The sequence below is a fragment of the Chanos chanos genome, chromosome 11, assembly GCF_902362185.1.
Source record: "Chanos chanos chromosome 11, fChaCha1.1, whole genome shotgun sequence".
Lineage (NCBI taxonomy): Eukaryota > Metazoa > Chordata > Actinopteri > Gonorynchiformes > Chanidae > Chanos > Chanos chanos.
In genome coordinates, this window is record NC_044505.1 from 14,659,058 (window position 1) to 14,680,115 (window position 21,058).

Sequence of the window (21,058 nt, forward strand, 5' to 3'; positions counted from 1 at the left end):
TTTTAGCAGTACTGTTTTGAATTATATGCTAAATGTACAGGGTGTGCTTTTTACATCATGGTAGATTCATCTATATGTCAATATACTTGTCTGCAAATCAAGTCAAATGCACTGCACTCTGTTTGGAGGATCCAGTTTAAACAGAATGTATTTTCTTTTTTTTCCTTTCTTTTGGGTGGTGCAGGGGTGGGGGGTTGTCTGAGGTGTTCAAGAACCATCATTATACTTACCAGTGAGTGAAATAGGTTAATAGGTTATACCAGTGAGGCGCAGAGTGTGAAAATTTCATTTGAATAGTGGATGGAGTTCCAGAAATCAAATTTAATCCCATCCGATTTTTTTTTTTTAAATATATATACATATGATACAGTAATGTCTTTCTCCTACTGGTTTGAATAATGTACTTATATTATTATAATTATGTGGCAAATTAATCTCAAAATAATCTCCCCCTGATGACTATTCGTCCAAATGTCCAAACTTGTCTCCCATGTTCAGAAGCAATGCTGGAGGTCTTCAGCTGTTCTGTGACTAAGCTTTATCTTCCTATTATGGCTGGTGGTTGGAACGTCATCAAATCGCTCTCCTTTCAGCTTTTGATTTTTGGGAACAGAAAAAAAAACCCCAACAAAACAAAATAAATCACATGGAGCAAAACTGGGTGAATACAGAGGGTGTGGTATCACAAGAATGTTCTTTTGGTTTTTTTAACTTTTTTTAACGTTTTTTTAAGGTATGGCGATATAGCCTGTTCGTGGGGCAGGTCTATATTTATCCTTTGTACACAGCTCAGTGTAGCTCACTGTTCCCATATTCTCACCTGTAATAGAAAAGGTCATAACTTTTTGATCAGACCCTGTACATGAAAAATACTAAAAATAATTTCAAACACTTGTGATGTATCCTACCTTTTGGTTTATATGAATATGCATGTAGGAATGATATTTGTATCACGTATGTTTTAAAGGCAGTATTCCTACTGAACTCTTACACTGGTGGACTACATATCCCATAGGGATCTGTTGCAGTGGAGTAGAATAAAACTTTATTTTCCAAATAAACTCAATGTATTTCTTTGTATTGTTACCTTTTCTGGAAGAGAGAAGCTGAAAACAATCAAAACTCCAGCTTTCAAACCTTCTAGGGGCGTTTTTATAGACAGAGATCAAAACTGGTTGAGGGATAAAAGGCTTTTCAAGACAGATTAACCATTGCTGTGGGATCTAGTCCTCAACTAAACTTAATCTGTGTCCAGAAATCTCAGTGTAAAGTAATTTGTCCAAAAGCCTTCCTTCAGTGCTTAAATCTGTACCTTTATTGGATTTGGAGGCCATAATCCTGACCTCAGAACAGTAGCAGGTCACTGGAATTGCAGGGAAGACACAGATTTGTCAGGAAACCATGCTTGATACAGGCCCTAGGAGACCATCTTCAAGTAGATGTAGAGATTAAAAAAAAAATGGTTGGCCCACATCTTAGAGACAAGTGCCCAGTACTTCGTTCCATTGTGACAATTCTGTGTTAGACAGTAGATCGTTAAACTCAACCACTGAAATGAAATTTGGCTGTGAATGTCGACATTTGAAACTCTGCCCAAACCCTGCTCATAGTTTAGGTCACACCAGGATATACTTTTAAACCATTAAGGTATGTTTGTGACTTGATTCCAAATGGCAAGTAGACAAACGAGTTAAATCAATGCAAAGGAATTTGCATTTTATTTCACCACAGATTGAAGGACAAGTTAATTAATATGTTGTGCAAGAGACAATGAACCAAGTTCTGAGAAAGCCTTAACAAAACATTCCAAAGATATTAATTAACAGTCTAGGCCAAACAGGATGAAGTCACTCAAGGCGTTGACTATAGTCTATAGGCATCTCCTTGCTTCTCCTATTCAATAGACTGATTTGTACTTCTGCGTAGGCTCTACGTGGACCCTACGCGAATGGCCTACCCGTTGTGAGCATTTATACTTCTGCGTTGGTGTGTCTACGTCGTTCTGTAATATAACCCTCAAAACGCTAGTTTGCGGTGGGATTTCTGTGCCACTTAGTTGATTTCCTCGTGCGCCACAAATGATGGAGTAATGTTAAATAAAAAGTCGGAATTCAGTCCTTGCACAGCAGTATCTGTAAAACAAGTTTTCCGTTCAAAAGGACTAGTTTCTAAACTTTGAGCCGCAACAAACGGAGCTCTCAAAATAACGAGCGTTCAGTTTGCCATTTTGCCGAAAATTTTCAATCGCGACTGAAATTGAGTGGATCATGTTGAAGCTGGAGCTAATAAATGTTCAACAACAGTTACTTTTACTGAAATTGCTGCAACACAGAAAAGAGAGAAGACATCGGAGAAGACGGTGTGAACGACCATTGAACCGATTGAGCAGGAGGGTGATCCTACCAAGCGGGCCAATCACAGTTGTTGTGGTCTTCTTCGACAAGTCGCAGCGACACTTAGTTATATTTCTAGGGAGGTGCGTGTCAGGCAACAGCGTAGGCTACGGTGTAGATTCCACGCAGATGTATAAATTGGGCTTTATGGCCCTGTTTACACCTTGCATTAAGATTCGATTTCGGTGATCCGATCGCAAGTGGACAGCTCAAAGTTCTTTTTCTTTTTTTAATTTCCGACAGATTAGGCACTGAAAGTACATTGATGCCTCCCGCCGATTAAAAACAACCACGTTTAAATGAGAAAGCTTCACGTGGCTTAATGTTCCGAAACTGCGATCAGTGATCACCGAATTTCTCTCGGACATCTCTTGTCAGGGGCGTGTGTGGAGTTTGCATGTTCTCCCCGTGTCTGCGTGGGTTTCCTCCGGGAGCTCCGGTTTCCTCCCACAGTCCAAAGACATGCAGGTTAGGTGAATTGGAGACACTAAATTGCCCTTAGGTATGAATGTGTGTGTGAGTGTGTTCGTCTGTGTGTCTGCCCTGCGATGGACTGGCGACCTGTCCAGGGTGTTTCCCCGCCTTTCGCCCTATGTGCGCTGGGATAGGCTCCAGCACCCCCGTGACCCTAATCAGGATAAGCGGTTTAGATAATGAATGAATGAATCTCTTGTCAGAAACGCCTCGTCCTGTCAAAAAATCAAGTCCTAGTTTTCTGGAAGAGACAAGCTGAAAAGTCAAAACTTCATGGGGGAATAAAAGGCTTTTCAAGACAGATTATCCATTGCTGTGAGATCTAGTCCTCAGCTAAACTTAATCTGTGTCCAGAAATCTTAGTGCAAAACAATTTGTCCAAAAGCCTTCCTTCAGTGCATTAAAATCTATACCTTTACTAGGTTTGGAGGCCATAATCCTGACCTCAGAACAGGTTGACAGCTTAGAGACAAGTGCCCAGTGCTTCGTTCCATTGTTACAATTCTGTGTTAGACGGCAAATCATTAAACTCAACCACTGAAACGAAATTTGGCTGTGAATGTCGACATTCCAAACTCTGCCCAAACCCTGCTCATCGTTTAGATCATTTCAAAACCGTCCGATCCATAAGGTATGTTTGACTTGATTCCAAATGGCAAGTAGACAAAAAGTCACTGCAAAAGCATTTGCATTTTATTTCACCACAGATTGAAAGACAAGTTAATTAATCTTTTATGCAAGAGACGTGAAACCAAGTTCTGAGGAAGCCTTAACAAAACATTCCAAAGATGTTTATTTGCTGTTTAGGCCAAACAGGATGAAGTCACTCAAGCCGTTGACTAGGCATCTCCTTGCTTCTACTGTTCAATAGCTATAGAGCAAAGTGAGAACTTCAGCAAAGAGTCCATTTTATATATAAATATATATATATATAAAAAAAGCTATGTTCATGAAAGGCATGAAAAATCGGGGTAGATTTACCTGTTGGGGGGAAAACTTAACTCTGTGGGCTTAGAATTACAAACAGTAAGCAATTCTAAGTTCTAAGACTCAGGATTTATTTCAAAGAGTACTTATATTATTTTTATGTGGCAAAATGATCTCAAAATAATCTCCCCCTGATGACTATTTGTCCAAATGTCCAAACTTGTCTCCCATGTTCAGAAGCAATGCTGGAAGTCCTCAACTGTTCTGTGACTTATGGTGTAGGGCATGCGGTGTAGATTCGACACAGAAGTATAAATTGGGCTTTATGGCCCTGTTTACACCTTGCATTAAGATTCGATTTTGGTGATCCGATCACAAGTGGACAGCTCAAAGTGCAGGTGTAAACGCATCCAATGCGCATTGAGGTCGCATGGAGATCCGATCACTCAGACCACATTCGGAGGTGGTCTGGACCGCATATGACCACATTCTTACAGCAGTATAAACGCGAATGCGAACTCGACCACACTGAACGACCGCCTATTCAACTGACGTCCTCTGCTTACGCGGAAGTACATACACATTTGCGTATGTATACATTCACTCGCCAATGGCGTCATATTAAGGTGCGACAACAGGCAAAATGGATATTGCTTTGATCTCTTCATCTCACATGCCATAAGCACTATCTCCAGTCAAAAAAGCAAAAGTGAAATTCAATGAACGGGGTAACGTGTTGGAAATGATTTACGTGTTTATTTGCATATAGAGCAGGGAAGTGAGATCCGATCTCAAGTGCTCACTCGAGACAGGGATTTTACAGCCAGGTGTGAACGGACGTACTTAGAGCTGTCCACTTGTGATCGGATCAAAATGTGGATCGGGCCTAATAAGTGTTACCTTCCCATTTCCTTCCCATTCTTGAATGTTATCAAATCACTTTCCTTTCAGCTTTTGATTCTTGGGAGCAGAAAAAAAAAAAAAAAATCACACAGAGCAAAATTGGGTGAATACGGAGGGTGTAGTATATGTAGTATTTTTTAACCGCTTTTTGCGTAAAATGCAACGCCTAAATGTTGCTCTTCTATTCTGTCTATTTTTCGTTGAGACAGGAGTAAGACATACATCTGTTTTTCTCAACACTGCTATAAGGTTTGGCGATATAAACTTGCCCCAGGAACAGGCTATATTTCTCCTTTGTACACAGCTCAGTGTAGCTCACTGTTCCTATATTGTCACCTGTAATAGAAAAGGTCATAACTTTTTGACCCTGTACATGAAAAATGCCAAAAATCATTTCAAAACACTTGTGATGTATCCCACATTTTGGTTTATATGAATATGCATGCAGGAATGATATTTGTATCACGTATGTTTTAAAGGCAGTATTCCTGCTGAACTCTTACACTGGTGGACTACATATCCCATAGGGATTTATTTTCAAATACACTCATTGTATCGCTATCTTTTCTGGAAGAGACAAGCTGAAAAGTCAAAACTTCATGGGGGAATAAAAGGCTTTTCAAAACAGATTATCCATTGCTGTGAGATCTAGTCCTCAGCTAAACTTAATCTGTGTCCAGAAATCTTAATGCAAAACCGTCAGATCCATAAGGTATGTTTGACTTGATTCCAAATGGCAAGTAGACAAAAAGTCACTGCAAAAGCATTTGCATTTTATTTCACCACAGATTGAAAGACAAGTTAACCTTTTATGCAAGAGACATGAAACCAAGTTCTGAGGAAGCCTTAACAAAAACACTCCAAAAAAGATGTTTATTTGCAGTCTAGGCCAACAGGATGAAGTCGGTCAAGCCATCGATTAGGCATCTCCTTGCTTCTCCTGTTCAATAGCTACAGAGCAAAAGCGAGAACTTCAGCAAGAGCCAGTTTTTTTTTTGTTTTTTTTTTTTAAATATACACACACACGAATGGAGAGGCATAAAATGAAATGGTGTAGGTTGACTACAAAACACTAAGCAAATTCTATAGTTTGCTTACAATATACTCTGCACATGAACAGTTTTAAGCTGGGCACAAATGGTTAGTGCACCATCTTTTGTTTGAGAACCATCACAGCTCTTTTTCACTACATGTACAGTTTGTGCTCAAAATACTGCTCACCACCACCACCACAATTTATTCTACATTTCACCAGTCTTTCTTCCTTTCCGCTGCTATTAACACCCATATTTCCCCACTTGGGGATTAATAAAATGTTCTTATTCTCCCATGCACAACACCTCTATACAGATTTGACCCTAAACTGAGCTGTGTACAGCTAGAGAACAATGGATACAGCTGCTGCAAGAGGCCTTAAAACAATTCAACATCACTCACTTTCTTTAGTTGGAAGGGTGTTCTTCTCCTGAGTTTCAGTCTTCTTCAGTTTGCTTTTGTCAAAATGGGAAATCTCACTGATGTCTGGTTTGTCTGCCATTGTAGAATGACCTAGTCCTGAAAAGAGAATAAAACAAATCATCACAAAAACCATGTTCCCAGAAACAAATGGTCATATTTCAAGCCAAAGAAGCGACTTTAATAAAATCTTAACTGGGCCAAACAGCAATCAATACTTGCCCTCCTACAGCCCTAACTGCACAGAATAAGTTACTGAATGGAGTCAGTGAGAGAGAAAAACGGGGGAACTATTAAGTATTTATAGTTACAAAGCAAATTCAACACCATTAAAACAATTTATGTCTATAGTAGCGATTTGTTCGGGTCTACCAATGAAATTAATTGTACCAACGACACAGGTGCATCTTATTATCAATAGGCAACTTATCGGTAGGCTCTATTCAGTTTTTAACTGACACATGTGTCTAAAGTGTGGTACAATCTCATGAAATTAAATTCTAAATGTGGAAAGTCTGAGTTCGTTTGCCAGATTTCGATATTTCTTTTGTTGTTGTTTATCCTTTAGTTCAAAGGGGTAAAACGCAATTCAAGAGTGGCCCAGTTGAAATTTTCTAACGCCTGAACGTCATCAAAGAAGCGTCTCCGCTCAGCCAATCAGAATACGAGAAAAGCGTAAAAACGATTGGGTCCTGAGCTCTGCGACGGAAGTAAATGCAGTGTCTTTCCAGATGCGAGGACTCTACAGGTCAAGAAATTCTAACATAGAATGACCTAAGGATTACTGCTGCAACAGGGTAAAGACGAATTTCAACGAGTAAACGTTTTAACTGGCCACGTAATAAAGTTGTCGGTGGCACTGTCTAAATAACATTTCATGTCTAGTTGTGACTTGCTATTGCTGGACCAGCATTGCCTTAAAATGAGTGTGCAATCTTGCTCTGCCAGCATCACAAAAGAGTTTTGCTTGTATCATTATCTTAGCTTGTCTCCCAGATGTTTCACCGACACCAGTAAAATAGCGATTCGCTGAGCTGTCCTCTTTAAATCTCTGAAACTTTTGCGTGATGGTATATGGCTAGATGCAAAAACAATGCAAGGGGAAACAGCTGTTTTGTGGCACGACAGTAGAAGATTGGAGGCGGGTGTTTTAACCAAATAGTTTGACAGGACTGATTGTTCTCTATATTATGTCAAAGTAGGTAGGACTTTATATGTTCGCTTGAAAACACAACGGCTTTTGGTGAATCAAGCTTTGGGCAGTGGTAGAATCAGTAGTAGATGGTTTATGGTTTAGTAATTGATGCCAAGGATAAACTGAAGGAGAGAACAGCGATGTTACAGGCGAAGCGAAAGGATGGTGTACTGAAAGCTTCAGTTCCTAAGGCGGTGGCTTCGCCCTGCTGAGTCTTAGAACGCCCATTTGTTCCGTTACTGTGTGCCCAGGGAACAGACGAGGCGCGTATCATGGTAACATTTCATAAGAGACCAGAGGGTTTGCTATTTCGCCTCATTTAATGACACTATCACCCGTGCTTTTAGCTGAGAGAGTTTTAGTTCTGCATGTCTTGCGACAACTTGTTTTCTGTTTTGGAATGAGGCGTGTGCACTCCCCAGCCAAGCAGAAACAACGCTGTTTGGCACCATGAATTAGTTATGTCAATTGGATGTGCTTGAAACGTTGATACCGCATTGAGTTCACACGTTTTTGCTCCAGGCTGATGTAAACACACCTGATTCCAATCAGACGGGAAAACGGAGCCCGTCTTCAAAGAAGTGGGTCATACCAGGGCGTGAACAAACTCTGTTGGAAGACAGTTCTGCTAAAAATAAGACAGTGAAAAATATTGTTGCAGATGTGGTTGTGCCACTTAGTCCTGCAACTGTTTTTATTTTTATTTTTTCAATGTATTTGTATTTCCCCCCAAAAGAATGAAATTGAAAAGGGAGAACAACCGTTAATGTTCTTGGGGAAGTAAACTGACTTCAGGCAGCCATATATAGACTAGTTTTATGGACACACTTGATGGTTCTTCCTGCGATTGTACAGGTTTGTGTTGTACAAAGTGTCACAAAAGGGAATATTGTGTTGAGTCTGATTGCCTTATCAGTATTGTATTCAAAGAACAAGGGCTAAGAATCCTCAGTTGCATTCACTCCCAAGTTCATTTTGGGGGTTCATAAGTTTTACTGTAGTAAATTAACCCTTAACCACACGTCAGGGATGTTGGGGTGTGATTTTCTTTTCTTTCTTCCTGTCTTTCTTTCTTTCTTTCTTTCTTTCTTTCTTTTTTTTTAAACCCAAAAAGAGGATTGCATGTGCATGCGTCAAATTGTCGAATGTTTCAGTGCAGGTGTGTCTCTCGAACAGAACATGCCGGAACAACAGACTCTCCACTGTTTGTTTAAGATTTAGTTAAAACTGACCCTTTTCTCTGGAGTAGCCGATCACACGCCCCAGTTCCAGTACGTTTCCATTTCAGATCAGGCGAAATATGATTATGCTTTTTGGATATGAAGAACACATCGTGTTTCAAAACCCCTGCAGAGAGAGTTTAAAAAAAAACAAAAAACCCTACATAAATACCCTGGGAATATGCTATTTCCCTCAGAAATATTAGAAATGCAAGATAAGTATGACTCAGCACTTCATTTTTTTTTTTTTTTTTTTTTTGTAGTTTATCGCTGTGTCTTGAAAGGGGGGGGGGGGCCACAGCGAGGCCTCGTTTGACCTCTCACGTTCCCACCAGTTGCTTTGCGACAGAAATACCGACAGGCTGGTACTCCCATGAAGGTCTCTGATTTATGCTTTAACAGTTAAAAGCATGGTGGGGAACGGCAGAATACACCTTTGTGGCGTGGTTGTGTGTGTGTGTGTGTGTGTGTGTGTGTGTGTGTGTGTAAGAGCATGTGTATGTAAGAGTGTGTGCTCCTGTGTGTGTGTGTGTGTGTGTGTGTGTGTGTGTGTGTGTGTGTGTGTGTGTGTGTGTGTAAGAGCATGTGTATGTAAGAGTGTGTGCTCCTGTGTGTGTGTGTGTGTGTGTGTGCGCGTGCTCGTGCTCATGAGAGCTGTGTATGTTTTTATCCCTCTGTCAGGATTTAACGTTAGACCTGTTTGAGTTCGAACACGTATGTAAGATTGCAAGTCTGTATGTCCCCGTGAATGTCCTGAATCTCTGTAACCCTTCATTATCACAGCTAATTTGTTTATGTAAGGGCTCTTGTTGATTAGTTGGTCAGTGGAATCATGTGTGTTACCACTGTTCTGTTCTGAAATCGAATATACCTGCTTTTATGTCCTGAGGAACGGATAGCAAACCCCTATTCCTATACCTGTAGCCTACACAGCTTTATACCTGTATACTTACTCTGTGTGTCTGTTTCCATGGGCACTTATATATATATATATATGATGCGTCTATGTGTACTTTACCTGTCTCTCCATTCACTCATAGTTATCTGTTTATCTTTAACTGTCTTCGGTCAGTCTGTCTTCTGTGTTTTAGGAGAGGTTGTGGGTAAGTGGAGTCGAGCGTGGTGTGATATCGATGCTTCGGTCACAGCCTGTTTCAAACCGCCGTTTGCTTTACCCATCAGAACTGACTGGCTCTTACTGTGACGGGCCATTTGGATGTCCGCTCTGTTTTGCTTTGTGATTTTTTTTTTCCTTTTTCTCCTTTTTTTTTTTTCGTTTGTGCACGCGATGGTTTTACTTTGCCAAGTGAATTCCATCTCGAAAAACTCGGAGAGAAAAATGATCTACGTGTTAGAAGTGTCCCTTACATCTCGAGAACCTACACGCAGAAAAATGATGGACGTTTAAGTGGTGATCAGTGGAAGGGTTCATGTTACGTGTTACATGTTATCATGTCACGTGTTACGTGTGCTATGCACGGATGAACCCAGACATCATGACCACTTGCCTAACATGCTGTTGGTCCTCCGTGTGTCGCCATAACAGCGCCGACCCGCCGAGGCATGGATTCTACAAGACCCCTGAAGGTGTCCTGTGGTATCTGGCACCAAACCGTCAGCAGCAGATCCTTCAAGTCCTGTAAGCTGCGAGGTGGAGCCACCGTGGATCAGACTTGTCGGTCCAGGGCATCCCGTAGATGCTCAATCCCACTGAGATCTGGAGAGTATGGTGGCCAGGGCAACACCTTGAACACTTCATCATGTTCCTCAAACCATTTCCCGAACAATGTGTGCAGTGTGGCAGGGTGCATTATCCTGCTGAAAGAGGACACTGCCATCAGGGAATACCATTGCCATAACAAGGACTTGAAGGATCTGCTGCTAATGCTTTGGTGCCAGGTACTGCAGGAGGGGTCTTGTAGAGTCCAAGCCTCGGCAGGTCGGGCACTGTTTTGGCGGCACACGGAGGACCAACAGCATATTAGGCAGGTGGTCATAATGTTTTGGCTCATCAGTGTAAATTTCAAATAAAATCCTCATTCAGAGGTCAGGTTGTTATTTGGTATAGCTGAAGAACAGGATCTGGTTCTTATACCTACACAGTCACGTATCATAATTTAACACCCATTTTCTTCTTCACTGTCTTGGAACCATCCACAAACTAGAACACAGATTAAAAAAAAAAAAAACTTGAGTGGATTTTCCACTTTTGTCTTTTTTTTTAGTTTTGTTTTTGTTTTTTCGTTTTGTTTTTACAGTCATTATATTTAGCTCGTCTTATAATTGTTTGTGTTTCACGCACTTGTGGGCCGGTGAAACTGATGTTCATAAATGTACATTACTGCTCCTCAAAGTCTAGCTATCACACACAGAAAAGACGTTTGCTTCAGTTTCTGTGTGAGAGCTGTGATATCCTTTTAAGAGAGGTGTGTAATATTTAGATGAATGCGTAGCTGTCATTTAAGAGAATTATATAAACTCTAACAGCGGGATGTTATTAATCTGGCCCCCTCTCCAGAAACCACTGAGACGGTAATTTCTTCTATCAGGTGTCCCAGTACATTGTCTTCAGGAAAAATATAGCAGTACCAAAGAAGTACATATTAATGCTATATTGTTTTGTTTTTTCTCTTCCATAGGATGAAGTCAAGGGTTGCAGAGGACATTCGCGGATGATGTCATGGTCGCCGTCCTCTGTTTCTACGTGACGGGGTCTTCACACGAACCATGGTCGCCGTGGATCCTCAGACGCCGGATCTGACAGGTGACGTCAGGGCCGAGGCGGAGAGATCGCTCGAGCAGCAGAAGCATTACCTGTGCGGCTCGGTGGCGGCGTTCACCAACATCGCCGTGACGTTTCCCATCCACAAGGCTCTGTTCCGCCAGCAGCTGTTCGGGGTCAGCGCTGCCGAGGCGGTGCGTCAGCTCCGGAAAGACGGGTTACGGACTCTATACCGGGGGCTCTTGCCGCCGATGCTCCAGAAGACCAGCACGGTGGCCCTGATGTTCGGCCTGTACGAAGACTTCTCCAGGCTGCTTCCGCGCCACATCGCCGCGGCAACCGCCGCCCCCGACCTCCTGACCCGCAGCCTGGCCGCGGTGCTGGCCGGGACGGCCGAAGCCGTCCTCACGCCGTTCGAGCGGGTCCAGACCCTCCTCCAGGACCCGCGGCACCACGCCCGCTTCCAGAACACGTCCCACTGCTTCCGGAAACTTCTGAGCGACTACGGCGTGAGGGAGTGCTACCGAGGCCTGGTCCCCATCCTGCTCCGGAACGGCCCCAGCAACGCCCTCTTCTTCGGCCTGCGAGGGCCAATCAAAGAGCTCCTTCCGGAGGCGGAGTCGGAGGCGGGGCATCTGGTGAACGATTTTATCTGCGGCGGGGTCCTGGGCGCCGTCTTAGGAGTGGTGTTCTACCCGCTCAACGTGGTGAAGTCGCGCGCCCAGGCGCAGATTGGAGGCGAATTTCTGTCGTCCAGGGCGATACTGTTGACCATACTGCAGGAGAGGGAGGGAAAAGTGACACGCCTCTTTAGGGGTGTGCACCTGAACTATCAGCGGTCTGTATTGTCCTGGGGAATCATCAATGCCACGTATGAACTTCTGCTGAAAACCCTGTGATTAGGCCGTTGACTCACCTTTTCCTCTGCGTGACCTTCTAACCAGAGAGGAAGAAGTGGAGAAAAGGGGAGGGGGGAAAAAAAGAGGCCAATGAGATTTATTTTGTTTTTAAGAAACTCCATGGCTTTTATTATCATGTGTGGATTTGTGCGTGCGTGTGTGTGTGTGTGTCTCTCTCTCTCTTCACCCTTTCTATGCCACTCCTGTTATGTTGCTTGAATATCACAGTTTTCAGAAATCCAGAGCGTGTCCCTTGACAGCTAACCGGTATGTCGTTGTTATTGTCCACCTTATAGTCTCCTCTTACAGCCATTCAACACACCCTTTTTTTTATCAGCCTTCTCAGTCTGTGAGACTGTGTTAAAGAGGACATGCTGGAACAACCGCTTTTCATCAGTCGAGGACTGAGCTTGCCAGCTGCTCCTCTCCACAGCGGCCAGCCGTAACCCCGATCCAGTAATTTTCCACGACAGTCAGACTGAAGCATGTTTACACAGTACCTTTTACTCTCCCATGACAGCTTTGCATGAATACAGATGGAAGCCTTTGTGAGCCGCACACGGTTCAGGCCAAGTTTACCCTTCTTTTTTTTTTTTTCATCCTAAATGGTTAATCTAGGAATTTTCTTCGATTTTCGTTCTCACACGAATATAAAACGCACAAGTAAATAAAATACGTTAGAACCGGTTCATTTTTACGCCTTGTCAGCGAAACGGAGTTGGACTCGAATGAATTGTCTCGTACCAAAGCGTACCACTCCTGTATAGAGAATTAGCCAAGCTACATTTTTTTTTTAATATGGAACAAACATTTTAAAACACTCGGGTTTGCCTTGTTATTCAGTCTTGCTTCACCTGTTGTAATCACTTGTAACACACTGTGGGCTACTGGCGGTGACGATATTTTAGGCCTAGAAACTTCGGTTTTTCACACTGATGCGAGGGGACTCTATGAGAAACATCTCTAGCGTTTGCAGACTCTAAAGGGACTCTTCCAGAAGAACGCCTCCAGTGTCGAACACTCTCGGCCGTTTTTCAGAGAAACACCTTTACCGAATGTTAACATACCCTGATGTCAGTCACTATTCACCCCCGGCACCTTCTAGAGGGTTCTACCTCATAATAGACTGCGTGTGTTGTAATGAGTCACGGCTGACAAGGCTCCTCCACACACTCCAACCCACCCCCCCCTAAATATTGATTTTTTGTATAAAATACATAGTCGGTAATGAACACCGAGTTTAAAGGCAAACAGGTTATGAAATACATAGTCAGTAATGAACAGGTTTCACTGTTTAAACCTAATGAAGCGTTTAAACAGTCCATTTCTGTTGTGGTTCTGGGTTTACAGGCTTTTGTTTACTAGTTGTTTACTTATTGGGTAAGACATGGTGTATATTGGTTATGAGGAGTAAAGTCAGAGGGAATTACTTCAAAGCCAACTTGTTGTGAGATGGTGAAGAATTGCGTCAATGTGACAACAGCTGATTATTGCGAAAAACAAATGAATGTGTTAAAGCTCAGTGAAGTTTTCGCAGATGAAACCTTGTATACGAGTAAAGTCGTGAAGAGAGTGTTTAGTAAGTCCGGAAACAGGTGGAATACTTTTTTTTTTTTTTGTAAATTAGTATTCGATTTATGCTGTGTGACACTGTGGTAAATATTATGCTACATGAACAAACCTCAGTGACTGTGTAACCAGCTATTTTAACATAACAAATATGCTTAAGCCTTTCTGGCTGGTTTCTGTATGTGTTTAATACTGATGTGAATTTTTGCTGTTCAGATCAGAGCTAAGTGTTGTGAAATTTAGTATTTGTTTTTCCAGAGCACAGTGGTTTTCTTTGTTGTTGTTGTTGTTGTTTGTTTCAATCTTTCACGCACAGTAAAAATACTGCACTGATGGGGGGGGGGAAAATCGATGTTTAGCATTTGAGACGCAACAGGGTGAACACTGTATATAACATCACTGCGTTTATAATATGGTCCCTGGCATAACGTGTTGTATAGGCCTAGAACCACGAGAGCAAGCCAAACGCATTGTCTTCACTGCCTTCTGTTAAATCCACGGAGGTCTGCCATCTTAAACAGTACCCCTGGGATGGGTCAGAAAATTTCAAACGTGGCGCGGCCAACCCCTCCTTTCTTACCCGGTCCCTTGTTTTCCTGTTTTTCTCTTCTTCCTACAGAAACAGGCTTACAATGCAGTCCCTACCCGTGCAAGAACTCCATTAACCGATGCCTTAAACCAGGGGTGGGCAAATCCAGTCCTGGAGGGTCATGGTCCTGCTGTTTTTCTTGTCAGCTAACTAAATACAATCTGTGATTGGCTGAAGAGTGTGCACACCTGTTTGCAAGGTGAAAATCAACAGGTAACTAAGAGGTGAAAACAAAAACCCAGCAGGTCACTGGCCCTCCAGGACCGGATTTGCCCACCCCTGCCTTAAACTTATGCTGTGTTGTAACGACACTGAGAAGCGTTTTCCTGCGAGTTCACTGATCACAAATTGAAAACGGAGTATGCACATTTGCTGGTTATATTTGCGCCATTGTAAGTTGTATTGCTCTTAAACCCCCTTTGTACTGTGTGCATGGAGTGTTCGAAGCATATACACTGAAGCCTTTTACATGGACGACTGAGAAGTTGATCTATCCTGCTTTGATATTCGGTGGATTTATTAACCATTTCATTATTTATGGATGTGTATTAACCATTTCAGTGTTAATGTGTGTGATTCTACTTTTTGCTTAAATGTGGTTGGTGTGTCTACCTGTTACCAAGAAAAGCAAACCACCCCCCCTCCCCCCAAAATGCATAACATTTCTGGAATTAAAAGAAATGGTGATTTGTAAAAACATACTCTGTGGTGTATCTTTACCACTGTTTGATTTGTTGTCTATATTTAAATATAGTCTGTCTGGAAAAATGCCCAAACAAAATCTGATCCTCCTTGTTGGCCTTAGCAGTTACTAAAGGGTAGGTTTTTGTTTCTCAAAATTGGAACGCATTGCCACCTAGAGGCCACACTGATATAAGAGAACTAGCATGCTGATTTTAGAATAAGAACCTTTTTTTGTTTTTTTCCTTTTTATCATTTTGAAAAATAATGTGGTCAGACAACAAGCTACATGCAAACATCATGGTCATAGTAAAGAGTAGTAGTTTTTGAAAGGTCTTTTTGAGAGTGAAGCTGCTTAACTTCAACTGCAACAGAATGATTCTAGAATGATCAGAATGATTCTATTGCTGTTTCCATGGAGTACATAAGAATGAGAGCGTGGTTAGTTACCCTCAAACAACTGAGAGCTCCCTAAAACAACTTTAGTTACCCTAAAACAACTGAGTTGTTTCAAAGTTCCTTTTAATGGTGAGAATACTGCATTACAAAGCAACGGATTAATCCATTCATTTTCTCATTCAGTCAGTCATCCTGATCATTCATTCATTCATGCACTCATGTATACATGCTTTCCTTTTTCTCTGATACACAGTGATATATGTACATGGCTATAAGCATGCCTGTCAGGAGACAGTGTGTTACAGTTGCTCAAACAGATCCCCCCTCACTTTATCATCTAATATGACTTTCACTGATGTCCATCTCCAGATCTCTGTAACTTATGCCATAATATATTGTGTTTCCTGTTGAAACTGTAGTCATTCCATAGGTACAGTCAAATAGGCTGCACTCACAAATACGGCAAACTGCATGACTGGTGCAAATGATCAAGTAATTGAAAAGCATTAAAAAAAATCTCACTCAGCGTTCAGGTAATAAGATATAACAACTCTCAACCTTTGGTTTGACTTTGAAAAGTGTATGTTATTATGTTACTGGCCTTTCTAACAGACTGTTGTTTATATTTGGTAGTCAGTCTTCATTCATATGAGAGATTCTCTGAAAATAGTGAGTAGAACAATGGCTGAGAAAAATAATCTCATAGCATTTGTTATCAGTCACTAGTTGCAATACAAAGTATATTCAGAGCTTTGTGTGTGTCAGTCAGTGTAGGTGTTTGTGTATGCGTTGTGTTTGGTTGGTTGTATCGGCTGATAAATGTTAAGGAGAGAGGGAGAGAGACCAAGAACCAGACGACAAAGGGCCATCAATCTTCTCCTGGCAAATACTGTATATCAGCCGACGCATTCCCAGTCGAACAGGGAAATAGATTTGTAATGTATGCAGAATTCAATAAATAGATTCAACGGCATACACATTTATAAATGCTGCATAACAAGCAGGTTTGTCTCCTTTCCCTGGCGTTGTCACAGGATATGTGATTCATTCAAGGATCATGACACTGGCAGTATTTCATGGTTCTGTTCCTCTATATGTCCACTTGAGTCTGTGGCACAGCTGAGAGGTCAAACGAACAGCTATTTGTCCCGGGGGCCAGAGGTCAAAGGGCAGTGAGGGTGCGGAAAAGCTGCGTGAGGCAGAACACCGAGGTCGTAAGAGCGGTGCATTGCCGTGCAAGAAGCTTAATGCTGAGATCGTGGCAGCTCCTCCTCTCCGTGGAGCATCCCACGCGCTCAGCCGCGCGGGCAAACTCCCGGTAAGTCCGAATCACGTCCACAAGTCCCGTTAGCGCTTGCGTGTGCCGCTCCTGGCATCGCGGGCAGCTGGAGAAGCACAGGCACGCTCCTGTCAACTGCACCAGGGAACGGAAGCTCTCGGTCAGTGCCTGAAGGGTTTCCTCCGACGTCTGTTGTACCCGTACCACCTTCTGGCAGCCGGCCAGGAGCCCCCGCGCCTCCACGTGCAATCTTTGCTTGTTCTCCGAAAAGTGGGCTGCACATGTGTCCCTTGGGTGCTCCTGCATCCCTTGGAGTCCCTCTTGCTCTTTCATTGCCCCTGCTAGGACTGCGAGTAAGGTGTCTACATCTCTCTGGAGAGCAAGGAACCCAGCTGGTGGCGAAGGATAGTGGCGACTCTGCAGGGTGGCAATGGTGTCCTCGTGGGGGTCGGACAGGAAGCAATCTGGTGCGTCAAGGGGTGAGAGGAGGGGGCTTAGTTCTGTTGATGAGGATGGTGGCAGGACCACTCTAGGAAAAGAGGAAATGGCAGAGGACGGAGAGAATGATGCAGGGGAGGTGGAAAGACAGGAGGAAGGAATGGACATAGGCTCCCCCGTCTCACCCGGTTGCATCCTGCAGGAGAATTCATACACCGTGAGCTCATCGTCAAAACTGCTGCTGTCAAGGACTCCACTGAAGCAGTTGGTATACATGGACTGGCAGTCACAGACTTCCAGGGGTGTTTCAGCACTTTTCATTACTGTCTCACAACCTAGTGCCAGTACCGAACTACAACTCAGATCAGGCTTCCCATGTGGTGAAAGGGGGGGCAAGGCCTGGGGCTGGGTATCAGTGGGCTTTGAGTTGCAGTTTGTGAACACTCCACAACCAGAGTTGAGAGGGTTTATGGTCTTGCCCAAATGGGGGCAGCTGCCAACTTGTAACTCACCAACCTCCTGTGACCCCACCCCAGCCCACGGTCCATTTAAGCTCTGTGTGGTCACCACAACAGATGAAGGGACAACCTTTACGGGGACTTCTGCGTTGGGTAACAAAGGTAATGCAGTTGCTTTTGGGGGCTCCACCAGAGGTTCTAACATAGATTTCTGCTCAACCTTTGCCTGTGGACTAGGCTGGCAGACCTCTCTGACCTCCTCAATGACCTCTGTGACCTCCTCAGAAACTATAGTTACCACTTTGACCTCAGTAACCTCAGGCACAGCTTCTGAAGTCATGTCCTCGGTCGCTTCACGAGCAACCTCGACCTCGTTTCTCCTCTGCCTTGTCTCAGAGAATCTCCTCACTGGTTTAGAGTTAGGGCTATTTGCATTTGCAGCAATCGTTTCCTGTGAGCGTGACAAATAAAGTGGAAGGCTCCGGATCTTTCCACGAAGAGTGGAAGCCGAGAGACGACCAAGGAGCCCGGAAGAGCAAGGTGCAAGCAGGAAAACCTTGGAAGGCTCTGTGGGTGAAACACTGGAGAGTAGCTCCTGGGCAGAAGAATCGCTAGTGCGACTGAAATAGTCCGGTTCTCTGGAGTGGCCAACGTTTCTTCTGCAAGTTGTGCCACCTCTCCCGAGAGCTGCAGACAGACTCTGACTTCTGATCCTCTCAGCTGGCTCCACAGACTGTTGCTGAGAATCATCTTGATTGGCCCTGCTTTCCCTGTCTGGATCCAGGCTGTGCGTGTAGGATATGGTAGGCACTGGGAGAGAAGGTAGGCTTGAAAAAGGTGTCTCAGTCAACTGTGAGGATGAGTCGCACTTTAGAGCATCTTGGATTCCCTGGGAAGGGTCTTCTGCTTGGTTCATTCCTTGGTCATCAGGTATTCCTTGGGAAAAACCATCATCTTCCTGCTTCAAAGATTTGGCAAAGAACAAGTGACTGGCCATGAGTCTTTCCACCAGCTCACCCACAGCTCTTTCCTCCTGGTTTACGCTCTCGCCTTCATTGGAGCTTTCAGTGCCATCGGGCTCAACGCGGGATCGCACAGCCAAAATTGTTGGAGAGACGGCAGACATTAGATCCGTGATTGGTTTGAACTCCATGGAATCTGGCTCCATTTCAATGAGCTGCTGTTTCCGCTGACTGGCTTTGGCGGAAGGCGGACCTTTTTTAGGCGCACCAGAGGAATGATGGGGTCCAGACCAGTTGCGCTTGGATGGTGTTATGGGTTTGGTTTCCATGTCCGCAGGTTCAATCTCAGCCTGTGTCAGGCATGAGACGGTGGGACAGGATCTCTGATCTGATGAATTGTTTTCAAAGCCGTGAACTTGACCCTCTACATGGATTTTGTGTCCTAGTCTGTGGTTTGGGATTGAGTTTCGTTGTTCACTTGTGTCTTCTCCTGGAAATGACACTAACGAAGTGAAATCTGTTTCCATGAAGGAGCGACGCTTTCTGGATCTCTTTCTGAACAATGAGAGTTCGCCTTCTTTCTCTTCAGTCGCTTTTCTCCCTACCTCTATCTCTCTTCCCCTCTCTTCTTCCTCCACGGCTTGTTCACTCACACAGATCCCAATGTCGCTAAGGCTAAGTGTGCGCTTCATGCTGCTTGAATCTGTGGAATTTTCTGGAAAGAAGAAAAGTATTTGTGAGTTAACAGACCTGAACTAATCCTTTTGTCCTCTCTCTGACCTGATCTCAGTAAACATGCATGTATACTCTGATCTTTGATTACTGCTGCCAAATAAAAAGCGGACTGGAACTGACTTTATATTTCAGTGTCATTTATACTCAGATTTCTCAGCAAAAGAGAAAAGTCAATGAGACAGGTCTGCCTAAGTGACTATTCAATGACATTAATACATATTACATACAGTTAAGTTTTTGCATATGTAAAAATCTGTCATGCACCTCTGGTCATTGCAGCAGATGATAATTGCTCAGGGGATGTGAGCCTTTCTTGAGCATCGAAGAACTCATCATCTGAACTGCTGTCCCCAAACCCTGGTGGTGGCTGTAGGATGGGTTCTGGCTCTGTGTCTCTTTCCTCCTCTCCTCCCTGTTCTCTTTCCTGAGGGATGCATGGAGAGAGGGTCCGTGGGATGCTCCTAGCGCTATCAGGTGTAACATTGGAGCAGATGTTGTAGTACAGCCGAGCGTCATTTTCAAATGTAAACATTCTGAATTCCCGAGGATGAAGCGTGTTTCCGGAACTGTCTTCTCCAGTCTCAGCCACTGGCCCATCCCTTTTCCCTCCGCTTTCTTCATCCTCTTCTTCATCGCTAGCTGCGGGAGGGCTCGGCAAAGATATTGCCATGCGAGCAAGTGCCGCTGAAGTCAAGAATGGGTCGCTTTCATCATGAACACCGCTTAAATGGGCGTCGCTATGGAAACCAACATCTTCACAATGCTGTTGCTGTGGCGACGGTGACAGATGAACAGCATCATTGTGCTGATAGGAATCCCCTTCGGCCAGGCCACAAGGATGGCTAGCCGAGCAAAAGGCCAAAAGATCATCTTCTTCAAGTGCATCCATGGAATCGCTGGACAAACTGGCCAGGAAGCGAGAATCTGTCCGACACGAATCTGAATCTGTGTCCTCTATCGGGACGACACAACGTCGTAGCTCATCTTTTTCTCCGTGATCATTCTTGCCTTCCTCTTCTACGGCATTTCCAACTTCATCTGGTTTCACTGCCGTTCCATCATTTGCAGGTTCTTGCTGTGCTTCTTGTCCAACCCCCCTTTCTATTTCTGCTGCGCCCTTCTTCTCCTCAGTCTCTTGGCCATTCTCTCTTTCATTCCTGACATCTTCCTCTCCTTTTTTTCCTGTTTCAATCTGTTTTTTATCTTTTGCTCCTGAGGTCTCTTGGATTGCCTTGTGATTACTGTGTGCAGCATTGGTTACGTGGGCAAGGAGAGCGTCCATATCTGTGTCCGAGTCTTCAGAGTCACTGGCACATCTCGATACATAGCCTACACAAAAACACATTCAACTCATTTTTCCGCAAAACCACAGGTGCTGAATTCTACAACAAATGCTTAACGCACTCAAAATCAGTAACAGAGCCAACAATCAACATTTATACACTTCCCTTTTTTTGGGACACACAAATGATGAATATTACTATCTGTTGTATAAAGACGTAAATCTAACTTTACTAAATGTTGGCTGTGAGAATCATATTATTGAGTTGAATAGCAAATCCATGCTCTAAGACCTAAGCAGCTGCTAGTGAAATTTGCTGTAGGCAAGTTAGACGGCGTACCTTCCTCTGCTGAAATCCGATGGGCCTTTGAGTGACCCATCCAAGGGAATACACAGACTTGTGGGTTGACAAACAGTTTGCAGTAACCAGCCACCAGGCAGGACAAGTCTTTAGCAGCGAAAGACTCCAACAGCAGTG

At 43.6% G+C, this 21,058-nt stretch overlaps 3 protein-coding genes across 3 annotated transcripts in view; 1 reads left to right on the top strand and 2 right to left on the bottom strand.

Moving 5' to 3' along the window:
* Positions 1-5,616: 5,616 nt before the first annotated feature.
* On the bottom strand, positions 5,617-6,234 carry LOC115824013 (thymosin beta-b). The gene is made up of 2 exons (XM_030788085.1): positions 6,135-6,234; positions 5,617-5,648 (listed from the first exon to the last, which is right to left on the bottom strand). Exons 1-2 carry the CDS (start codon positions 6,232-6,234, stop codon positions 5,617-5,619), a joined length of 132 nt encoding a protein of 43 aa, XP_030643945.1.
* Positions 6,235-6,881: 647 nt separating this feature from the next.
* On the top strand, positions 6,882-12,188 carry slc25a51a (solute carrier family 25 member 51a). The gene is made up of 2 exons (XM_030788320.1): positions 6,882-6,949; positions 11,207-12,188. Exon 2 carries the CDS (start codon positions 11,295-11,297, stop codon positions 12,186-12,188), a length of 894 nt encoding a protein of 297 aa, XP_030644180.1. The 5' UTR covers positions 6,882-6,949; positions 11,207-11,294.
* Positions 12,189-16,588: 4,400 nt separating this feature from the next.
* frmpd1a (FERM and PDZ domain containing 1a) overlaps positions 16,589-21,058 on the bottom strand; it is a 13,322-nt gene continuing 8,852 nt past the window's right edge. The window contains exons 13-15 of the mRNA XM_030788312.1: positions 20,921-21,058; positions 19,563-20,627; positions 16,589-19,278 (exon numbers count right to left, since the gene is read on the bottom strand). The exon at positions 20,921-21,058 is cut by the window's right edge and continues 7 nt beyond it. Of these exons, the coding sequence (XP_030644172.1) occupies positions 16,589-19,278; positions 19,563-20,627; positions 20,921-21,058 (3,893 nt within the window). The remainder of the gene's footprint in view (positions 19,279-19,562; positions 20,628-20,920) is intronic.